The following is an 11903-nucleotide window of genomic DNA, read 5'->3' as shown; positions in this document are numbered from 1 at the left end:
GGAATGAGCACATTTCAGTGTACACTTTACTTCTTATAAGAAATATCTCTGATTGGCTTGCCAGTCCTGGTATGAGATGAGTTATGAATGATTCAACCTCATGAAAACATGAGATAAACACACCTGTTCTGCAATAGGTTAATAAAATTATGTGACCTTTCCTTAGGATATCCAAAAGATACAGCTCAAACTTTGAAGAAGTGTTTAGTAATGAGTGATCTGAGCCTCATTTTGTTACATGAAAGTCCTGAAAATAATTACAAGTGCTGTGTTAGTGTATATCAGACCATACCTTCAAATGCATCTTGGTGTTCTATAAAAAGAAAGCTGTTGAAAATCGATTGCTGAATTTATAATCTACTGACAAAGGATAAATTTGACATTTTAAATCTCAAATCTATTGTGATTTGGTGAAAATTGTCTATAAAACCACCTTCAAAATAAAAACTAAGTTACTTACAGTGATTTGATTATATTTTGTTCACAGGAATGGGTCTTTTTATCCTAATTATTCAAATTTCATCTAGCGTCACACTAAAGGACAAATTAATGCTTATTATTTTTCGCTTTGTTTCCTAGTAAATATTATCTGCTTTATTGCTTCTAAAATAGCTTTTAAAGAAGCAAGATCTTTGTGTTTGTATAGTATATATAAACTATCCCATTCTGTATTCTTACAAGCGCCTCTTTTATTTGGAAAGTAGAATTGCTAATTTCTTCTTATTCTATGTGTATTTTTAATGCAAAGATCTACAACAATGAAGTCTCAAATAATGTTTGAATAATTGCATATTTTTATTTCTAAAGATTATAGATCGAAGACATTATGAGGAAGACATTGAACTTGAGTAAAAGATCTTTGTATGGAATACTTTTAGCTGTGTTATTTTTATAGGAGTGACAGCACTTAGCTTTGTGCAGAAGTTACATTACGTGAATAAGAGTCTCTAAACTGACAGTGTGTGCGCAGTAATGGACAGGTTCTCTTTTCTAGGGGGTAATAACCTACCTATGCGTCTTATGGTCCTGACATGCTCTGGGTCACCGTGACACTAGAAATAAGCCATTCGGTGATGGATGGAGTTTGAATTGAGGTAGTACACAATTAAGATTATAGTTAAGTGTTGTAATACCTTATTTCTCCATAGGTGGCTCTCAAATTCCTACACAATTTCAGCACCAAAGGCGATAGAACAGCTCTATGCTTCGACGCATACAACAGATTTTAAAAGTAGGTACTGCGTAGGCTGCAAAGGAACAAGTAAAGGTTTATTCCATGCAGAAAAGGGAAGAAAAGAATCAGCTTTTCGGAGCCTCCACATCCGAAACGATATGTTTCTTTTCTCTTTTCTGCATGGAATAAACCTTTACTTGTTCTTAACAACAGGTTTTGTGCCACTGCGCAGTAGTTTTAGTATGCTTATTTAAAATGCATCTTTTTGAATTCATTGATGTGTCTGCCCTTCCTTTGGACTTCGGTGTTCTGTAAAGGAGTGGTTGGTTATTGAAAACGGATGCTTGGATGTATCTTTGTAAACTTGTTAGTGTTAGTCAAGACTCGTCACCGGGGTGCACTTGTTAACGCTTTCATTTAAGGTCAGTATGGTTTATATTCCTACAAGAAATAGCGCTGGCCTCACTAAATCAAGATTGCGGACCATGTTCCCACATTAAAACTGTAAATACTCTTCTGTATTCAAATACAAAATATTGAGAAACTTAAACTCGAGTATTACCTCCATGCTTTTGAAGTCGGTTATTTCCATGGTTTTGAAGTGTTTGTCAATTCTTCAATACTGCCAAGTGCTAATCTGCCATGACCACGTCAAGTACTGTTTTAACACTTTACTTCGAATACTATCATAACGAATGCTTAAGAATGTAGTGTTTTTTCTAAAATGTCTGGGATTTCTAAAAAAAAACCGTACATGGCTACATACTGTAATACAACGCGCGCTTAATTAACTCACCCAGCTGCTTCTTGAAAGGATAGAAGTTGTTACAGACTCCAACAACTCCCGTTTTCAGTTTTAAATGCGCTCTAAAGGACTGTTACTTATATCCTCTGATTTGTGATTCATTGTTGAGCCTGACCAATCGTTTAATTTTCTTTCCACTCCTATAAATGTAGACATACAATATCAACAGAATCGTACAGTACATGATGGTTGCTGTATCTGGTATAACTTTGACAGAATCCTCAGTTCAGGAGTAAAATGTTACTCCAGGATATATCTGTGGTGCTGCGTCAGTGGTTTTTAGACCAATTAAAGAAGAAAGACATGCATTTATGCTCTGAATAATTGTGAAGTGTTTGTCAGCGCATTCCAGTACGTGATGTCCATGTAATACAAAATTTTCTCCACCCACAAACAAATCAATCGCAGTCATAATATTCACAAGCCATCAGCAAAATGCAACCTATTGTACGTTTTTTAGAAATATAGAAAAATGCTATTAAACGCGCATAATCATAACAGAATATGATAATGCTGGATGATACTGTACATCTTGGTTTAAAATGTGGTCTGTAGTCTTTAGTACGACCATCCGCAGTGCTGTTTCCTGCTTTGCTAGTTCAGTACAGATTTTTACCTCTTGCTGTTTGATATACTGTACATAGTATTGGGGGAGCTTGGTGTGCGTCCTTTGGAAAGGATAGAGGCTGCGCTTGTTTTTTTTTTTTAGAAGAGCTTGCTGTTGCATTCCATACTGTAGCTCTGATTCTGTGAGTACTTAGCGCTAGATCTATGCAGGTGTATGGCAGTGTTCAATCCACGATTATTTTAAAACAACCATTTTCCTTATCAGCACCCTATTCCTTTTCTTTTTCCCCAAGAGGATTATCTGGATTTTCTGATCGTAGATAAATGTATCCGTGGTACAATTAGTTCATGTTAGTGACATCTGCAGTGTTGCCACAGAGGGGGGCGAAAATTCTTCGCTGATCATCATCCCTTGATCCGGTTTGCCTGCACCCTCTCTGGCTGTGAATGGGCTGTGCTTTGTGATTATCTGCAGTCACTTTTGAGTCATTTCTGGAAGAAGATGGCGGACAGGGCTGAGATGTTTTCTCTCTCCACCTTCCATTCCCTCTCTCCTCCAGGTTGCAGGTAAGACTGCTTCAGCAGCAACATTTTCATTTGCGATAAATCAAGGACATAACGAAAACTCCCGGGCGCTTTGCTGCAGAGGCCAAGGCTGTCGCGGGAGGAGCAGTAGGAATGTCACTGGGTGATGCTCTCAAGTACCGCTACGACAGGTCTGTTGATACTGGCGCATGGGTGGGTTGGATGGGGGAAAAGCCGTACATTAAAATATTAGATTTGTGCTTTTGCTGTTATTATTGTTTCGATGTTATTGCTTTCTTTCATAACTGTATTTCCAGTGTATATATTGTAGCGTTGCAAGTTGTTTTATTTACCAATTGCTTCTGTAAAATAACACCAGTATTAACATTATATTTAAAAGGAGAGAAATAACTTGAAAGGATATCAAACGGTTGATTCTTTGTAATTCTTTGCTTTACACACGGTTATTAATTGTATTTATGAGACGTTCGTGGAGTTGCTTCTCGAGAGGCCCACGCCCTGCTAGATGCATACATGAAGCCTCCATAGTGATGTATTTATTTAAAATTATAATTGAAAGAAGGACCCCACTGCTGACATAAACCGATCACTATGTCTGGACTGTTTAATTATTTTTTCGTCGATTTTAAAAGAGGACTTTGACCCGTGATTTTTATGATTGCTAAAGCTACCTATCCGTAACGTTTGACTTAATGCATATTCACTAGAACGATATAAAACTTTGTTGACAGCGCACCTACACTGCAGAACACAAAAGAGTGAAATGTATAAAGTTGTACATAAAACTAATACACCATTTCAGCACCTATCTTTCTATATTCTCTCTTACTTGTTATGATGCGGTTTTAAAAGACTAGAAGTGGGGTATTGAAGTTGAAATGGGTTGTATGAATGAATGTGGATTATATATCATTAAAAAAATGCTTTTGCTGTTCTAAAAATAACCCGATAAAATAGTTTAGTATGAACAGTAACTACAGTATATTAAAATGTAATTTTTTTTTGCTTTTGTAAGGAAAGCATCTTGTGTAGTCATTTGTACTGAGCCATTCCAATTAGGGGTTGTGTTCTAACTATTTTGATTAACACAAAGGTCCAGCAAGCTGCGGGATAATCATATTTTTGCACATTGCTCCAACAAATAATTTGTTTTCACCCTACGAGGTAAGCATGTCCTCTTAAAATGCATTTATAAACAACTATTTGTATTCATAAATATTGACGCAGGGCGACGATTCTGAAGGATTTAGTACTGAAACCCGTCTCTCTATATTTGAGGCATGCTTCTGAGTGTGTGTTTGCACAATCCTCATGCCACTCGGTGTCAGGCAGTGAGTGAAATCTCCCTGGCCCTTGGGGTATTGCAGGAAAAATAAGCTTTGGCCACTTCGCAGTCTGAAGCAGTATAGTATTACTTTTCCCCCACCTTAACATCAGAAAATCAGTTCTATTGTAATCTTCAGTGAAGGTGTACCTCTAGGATCCATATTCTTAAAAGGCCCACCATTTTGATTTAAACAACGTTGACACTTCCCTTAGGGCCATCAAGAAAACAGCCCATTAAGGAAAGGCTGAAAGGAATGCCTGTAGAATTGGACCATGATGTTTAGGTGGTGAGGAGGAAAAAAAATCAGGATACGTAAAATTGGAAGGACAAAAATAAATGCAATAAAGACAGTAAACAATAAATTACCTTCTCTATGCTCTACAGTTTTCATAGAAGAAAATAGATATTGTAAGTTAAAATATTACTCTAGCAGGGTTTTTTTTTTGCTAAAAATAAAAATGAGAATAGATTTTATTGATCCCAAAGGGAAATTGAGGTGTTACAGCAGCCCAGCCCAAGACAAGCAGAAACAGACATCAGAATAGACGAAAAATTAAAATAAGTACAGCAATACAAAATAAATATATAGAGTTAGGTGTGTGCAAAATATGCTCATAGTCACTGTAAAACAATAAAATATGTGCAAAATGCACATAAGTACTGTATATACAGATTGAGTGTCCAAGAAGTACAATAGTGCAACATGCTGTCCATAGATGAGCAGATGAAGGGCAACAGTCCTAGCCTAGAGCAGTGTTACACACCCTGACAGCCGCCGGGAGGAAGGACCTGCGGAAACGTTAATATGAGAATATGAGTAGGAGAAGTGTGGTGGGGATTCTTTTATGTTTCTGAAACACTCACTGTTAAATAGAGCCATCACATCTCTTATTTTATAAGATCAACTGCAGTGAAACAGAACAACAGCCCAGTCTCAAGTTACATGCTTTCCTCTTACGCACGGGTATCATATATTCATTTTCAAAACTAAATGAAAAATAAAGTGGTATTTTCAGTTTATCTTACACTTCTGTTTCAGTAGAATATTGGTCAGATTTCAGCAGGTTTTCATAAAATATTGGTCTGTGCAGAGCCACGTCAGTGAGACTTTCCAAGCACAACGGTGCAGTCATTCCCAATTATATTTCCCTGTCATTCTGTATTTGTGTTCATGTCATGTCATAGGGAAAACAACCCTATCGGATATAGGTCTGTTTCATGCCAGACAAAAAAAAAATCCCAAAAAACGTTTCTGTAGAAAGAGCAAGGTAACACAATAAACCTTGGCCATGGTAAGTCAAAATAATCAATTAAACCCAAGTTTTATGTGTTTGCTTTATATTACTAGTTGGTGCAAAGTGAAAGCAAAATGCTACAACTTTTTGCTTCTCGCCCTAACCTCAGATACAGTCCATCAATGTCTCCTTCCCGTGCAGGAACATTATGACATCATTATAATCAGGGCTTATAGTCACTGAATTAGAAACTCGATAATTATTTGTCTTTCTGTACAGTTCCCACCCAAGCACAGCAGAACAGTTTATGGGCACGATTTTCACTGGGGTGGGGGTAGTGACTTGGTGGTTAGTCTTGCTGCTTCACAGCTCGTGGGTTTTGGGTTTCGTCCTAGACTGGGGTGCTTTGTGCGTGATTTCTATTTTCTCCCTTTGTCTGTGTGTTATTTTTCTGGGTGGGATAGGTTAATTCATGTCTCTAAAGTGTTCTTGTGCGTGTGCAATATTGCCTTTCAATGGGCAAGTCCTTTCTAGGGCAGTTCCACCTTGTAGTGGGGTAATGGGGGTAGTTCCACCTTGTACCCTGTGTTTCTGGGTTGTTATATACCTCACTGGGATTAAGTGACTTTCTTATAATCGTTGGCTGAATAAATCCTACAGTTGCTTATCTCATTATAGTAGACTTAGGAAAGAGCACAACATAAGAAGAAATACATATTTCTCACCTTTAAAATAATTAAAAGCCAATTGACCAGTTTTTGCGGATACAGTATTTTTGCCATTCATCTCTAGCTCCTGTTACTTATCTTTTAAAAATGTAACAATTTGGCCTGCAAGCCTCATTCCCAATGCACTATACCTGTACACACAAAAAAAAATAACATTTGTTATGCTGTATATCATTGTGAAGTGTTATGTGATAGCAAATGCAAAGTACTTCACATATGTAAAGTTTGTAAAGTCTACTGAATTGTATTACAAAATAAACTGTAGTGGTAATACCTCTTCTATACAGCTGCACTGACCCATCCATCCCTTTTTGCTTTTTTTTACAGGTGAGAATAAAGCTGAGTCTGTTCTCTTAGTTTGGTACTGATTTACATGGATTGATAATATTGATGTGCTGAATATGGTATTTGATGCACTGAGGACAATAAAAAGCGTCTCGGGGCTCATATCGTCTAACAAAGCACAGCAGTATCTGGCACTCAGAATAAATACTGAAATTTGCTGAGTAATCTGCCTTGAAGTGAACGTGTGAATGTCTGAAAGTAGGTCTTTTCGGAGCATTTATTATTTTGCTTAAAAAGGGTTGGTAAATAAAAGACCTTACAGTAGCAACTGTGAGGTGAAGGTGAGCAAGATGTTTTGTACATGGAGTATGTGCAGAAAACTAGTATTAAGAACAGATGCATAACAATAGTCCATTAACAAGTTACTTACAGTATTTTATTACTGAAATTTTAAACTGGGATAAACTACAACAAATAACAGAACAGCTCTTTGTTATAGGACTTTGCAACCAAACGATAAGCCATGAAATTTCCCAAATAAATGACAGAACAGAAAAAAGAAAAACTATAGTATTTTTTCACCAGTATTTTAGAATACTTCTAGTGTTGTGAAATTGATGCCCTACAGGTAAATAGGAAAGTTAGATCAATAGCTAAATTCTCAGAAGCTATAGTAATTTAGACCAATTAAGTCAACAGTCAAATCGATTACATTACTAAGAGCTCAAGTGGAATGAAGATCAGGGGCCCCTGTGGTTCTTTTGGATTAGGAGGGGATATCATTAAAATTTGCAGGTGTAATGAAATAAAAAAGCATTAAATACTTGCTTTTGTGCCCTAAGCAGTTAGTTTGAATATTTGCATTCCGTTTCAGGCAAATATGATGCATAAAGAAAGAGACAGTAAACATGCTGTGTTTGATTTTGAGGAGATTAATCTTTATGTTCAAGCTTTGTCCCTGTACACACTGCAAACTACTGCTGATGTGAATCTACAATGAACTACTTATTCGTCTTCTCTATGAACGCCTCTTGCTTGTGCACAGCTATGGTATATGTTGCTGATGGTAACAAAATGTGTTCAAATGAAATAGCAGATGTGTTCAAACAAAATATACATAAAAAGCATAAGATACAAGATACTCCACCTCCCTCTCTCCCTTAGGAGTAAACTAGCCTGTGTCGCCATGGCATCTTTCCCAACAGGCTGCAGAGAGCCATGGAAACTCACCCACAGAGAAAATTCATTGGCTGTTTTGAAGAACAGATTTCAGAGTCCTGCAAAATTTAGTGTTATACAGTATATTCCCTATGTTTTTGTGACTTAATTTGGCAATAATTTAATTGCTCATGTTAACTTGTACGTTTAAAGTGTACTGCACTCAATTTGAAGATGTCAAAGTTCAGTGAAAGGTTGTGAATCTGCTGTCTGCTGGTGTATACAGTACTGCTGGTGGAATCCCATGAGCTGTGCACACTACAATCCACTATTGCTCACCCTTTGTTCCAGGGTTTATAGAAGAACAAACATTTTATGTAGCACCTATGAATAGAACACATCCCTGTAAAAAACCTGTAACTCCTTGTGAGCTCATATCTTAAACATGGATGTGTCAGACTTTTAAATTCATGAGTTTAGGACATTTTCAGAATTGATCAGAGTTGTGATCTTCAACGGATGACTACATGTTCTAACAATCTGTACACATATATCGTAGGAAGGAACACAAACCTATTGATATTCTACAAATCCAAGCATCTTTATTTTTCTTTATATCTAATTAAAATTGTTCATGATGAGATCATTTATAACAGCTATTTTTGTCAAGGTAGTCTGATGAATTGGACTACAGTATATGCTTCGAAAATGAAACCATCTGATTTTAAAATCTTCTTACTAGTGGCTTTGCAGAGAGTGCCTCATACATAATGTTAATACGTAGTGAGGGGCTGATGACTCCCTGCAGTCTGCTAGCTGGGCAATCTTTTAATATTAATGGAGCTGCTTAAATTCTATCCTTTGAAGCCAGCTGCCACCTTGAATGTGGGAGTCAGTAATATGAGAGGAAAAATAAGAAGCTTAAATAAAACACAGAATGAAAAGCTTTAAGTAAAATTATGAGTGGTTTATCTTTAGTACATGAAATTACTTGGAATCATTTGACAAATGATTGCTTGGCTTTGCTAAACCTGATATGTTCTGACGACATCAGGTGGTGCCGATAATCTTTTTGTTTATATTTACTAAGGGAGTTTGGTTAGTATGCCAACCAAATCTGATGCTCAGGTGCACTGACTGTAGTGAAGTAAACACAATAAATCGTATCAGGTGCATATCTCTATATTCATCGAACTAAATTCCAGAATGTATCATTCAGAATGAAACAGTAAAGACAGACTGGGCTAGGCTTAGGCTAGGGTCTTATTTTCATTTTCACTCTCAGTACAAGAGGTCATTGTACATATGGGAGAATGGTGAATGGATGACATCAAGAAATGACATTCCTGTAACAATACTTACAGATTATTATAGGAAAAAACATAGATATCAGATAGTGTTTTATAAAAATAGTCTTTTATTAACTTTATCTAAAAAAACTTTCTCTATGAAAACATATAGGTAATTTCTATAAGGCCATTATTATTATTATTTTTATTAACTAGCCTTAATTCTTTGTATTATAGGCATAGAAAATACTGTTTATCCTGAGCATATCTTTCATTTTCTTGTAAATAAATAGCTCTTCACAATTTGATGTGACTTTCCCAGATTTCTCAGTGAAACAACCCATTTCTGTTGTCCCTGGTGCACACAATGGCCATGTCTGGCCAGGCTCCGACAGTGGAGTGCATGATGAATGACTGCATAATGTGAAAGGTAATTTATGGTAGAATCATCATTATTAACCAACAATGGAAGAACCGAGTCTGTATCTTAGACCGACAGTCTCTGATTATAAAATTACCCTTGACAAAAACTTTAAAAAATCATCAGAGCCTGGCAGTGACATGATAATTAAAATGCGAATAAATATGCAAGTAGACAGGTGCAGTTCCACTTTAAAACTAAAGCATGTGGATAGCAATCACAAAATGAAGTATATGTTATTATCGACGAATGTTATTATCATTGTTTACCAATTGAGAATATGTTATTTTTTTCATTCTTTTTAAAATGGACCTTTAGCAGGGCTCCATCACTAAGAACCTAATTGAAATTTGGTAGCATGGCAGATGGATGAAGTACACAGACAATATAATTATAATGTTAAAATCAACTGTTAAAAGACTGGGTGCAAGATCTTTTTTTTTCCTGAAAAAGAAAATGACAGTGAATTAATTGATGTTAATCTCAAAAATGCAAATTAGGTCACTTTACATTTTATACTTTCCAGGTTATTGTGTGTGCCTGATGCCATAATAGCACATTTTTTGTACGTTAACCGGCTTGTGTTTCTTAGCTAATACATTTCTTCACAAAGCTCTAAAGTTTGAAATAGACTACAGTATAGTGTAAATGGCACAGCATTATATTTTACATAAGTAATTTATATATTTAGCAAGGGCAAAGTCACAGATCCAAGCATTGTGCTTGTCGGTGGCTTAGCCCACCCTGAAGTTTAGCGAGTGGGTACTCTTTGATAATGTGCGTCATGGTTTGAACTGCACTGCAGCTCCACCTTGGATGGTTTTGGCAATCACACTGATTGTGAGTGGCTGACTTTAGCCACTCTGGAAGCTATTGAAAAGGGCCCACTGTTCAGGTAGAAGATAGAAGTTGTGTGTGCAAGAAGTGGGGTCTATGATAAAGAAGTGTTTTTTCTGGTGGATGTTTTCTCCTGCTGGCCCTACTCCCATAGACCAGAACTGTTTAGTTATAGTACTGTATACAGTATAGTTACTCATTGGAATGGCGGCCTTAACCATATGGGATGATGTGATTGAAGGTAGGCTAATGGTGGATTAAGGAGGGTGTGGGTCATGGGTATGGGCAGGTGTTGATTAGAGCTAATCATCTCCAGGTGCTTTCCTGGTTCTCTGATGTACTGTAGGAGGGAGCCATGTTGCTCAAGACTGGGACCCAAATGAGAGGAGTTGAGTAGAACAAAGAGTACTTGTCCTGCTCATTGTGGAGTTTCACATCTGTATGTTTGGTTTGAATTGATTGGTACCATTCTGGGGCACAATTTATTAATAATTAGTCAAATAGTCATAAGTTGATGAGTCAGTTGGCAATGTAGTTTTTTTCAGTGACAATTTGGCTTGAAGGCTTATGATGTTGTTGCATGAGCAGCGAGAGAAAGAAAAGAACAATTACAAAGTTAATAAGGTTACAGGACATGGCAGTGCTAAAAAGTGCCAGTGTCAGGCAGAAAGAATTTATTGAGTCTATCAAACGAAAACACCCTCAGATAAGAATGTGGGTGGCTTTAGGCTTACTTTGCAGATTTTGCCAGTCTTTGGCAGAGGCAAATAGAAATGTGCCTAAAGTTGAACGTTATTTGCTAGTTAGTTGATAGGATGGTATGGAAAACTGCAATAAACTATTAACATGTGACATATTAACATTTTAACATAACATATTTATGTTGTATGCAGAGAGGTCGGATCAGTGAGAAGATAAAGATCACAATATTGAATGTATTGAATGTAGAAATAGGTGGCACCAGTGATAAATCGTTTGGCAGATGACAAGAGAGGAGGTTCTTAGTTTCTTGGTACCTGCTCCGTGTGAGGATCCAATTTGTTGAGGAGATTCTGGCTAGTTTTAATTTTTTCTGCAGTATTAATCAGTTCTTTGTATTTGACTATTCTGTCAAGGGTGACATCTGCTGTGAGTAAGAGCGTGAATTGTACTTTAGCCATCACTTTGTGATAATATTTATATTTGCATTGTGGAGGTTAGATGTACTTTTTTGCTGTTTTTTTCTTTGTAACTGCTATCTTTGCTTTCTGTGGTCATATTTGTAACATTGTCAGATAGTGAATCTTATAGCTCAGAGGCCACAGCAGATGTTGTCTTCATAGATAAACTTCAAGGTGTATATTGGGGACAGTTTGTTAAGGAGCAAAGTGAATAGTTTTGGGGCTAAGATGGATCCACCTGGGTAGTTCATTCATCAGCTTCCCTCAGGCCCTGACCTTGCCACTAACAGGCATCCTGAGCCATTAGTCTCAGACTAGCAGTTCAATGGTGTCAGTAACCTTTGGGGGGAGGACTCTTGCTATGTTGACAT

The 11903-nt window shown here is 36.8% G+C and overlaps 1 protein-coding gene across 1 annotated transcript in view; it reads left to right on the top strand.

Annotated features, from left to right (window-relative positions):
- Positions 1-2580: 2580 nt before the first annotated feature.
- mapk8ip2 (mitogen-activated protein kinase 8 interacting protein 2) overlaps positions 2581-11903 on the top strand; it is a 68088-nt gene continuing 58765 nt past the window's right edge. Inside the window, exon 1 of the mRNA XM_088923205.1 lies at positions 2581-3113. Within this exon, the coding sequence (XP_088779331.1) occupies positions 3049-3113 (65 nt within the window). The 5' untranslated portion in view covers positions 2581-3048. The remainder of the gene's footprint in view (positions 3114-11903) is intronic.

This window comes from Atractosteus spatula, chromosome 8 (assembly GCF_055471065.1).
Source record: "Atractosteus spatula isolate fAtrSpa1 chromosome 8, fAtrSpa1.hap1, whole genome shotgun sequence".
NCBI lineage: Eukaryota > Metazoa > Chordata > Actinopteri > Semionotiformes > Lepisosteidae > Atractosteus > Atractosteus spatula.
Note: the sequence above shows the minus strand (reverse complement) of the source record. Positions and strands in the feature narration are given on the sequence as shown.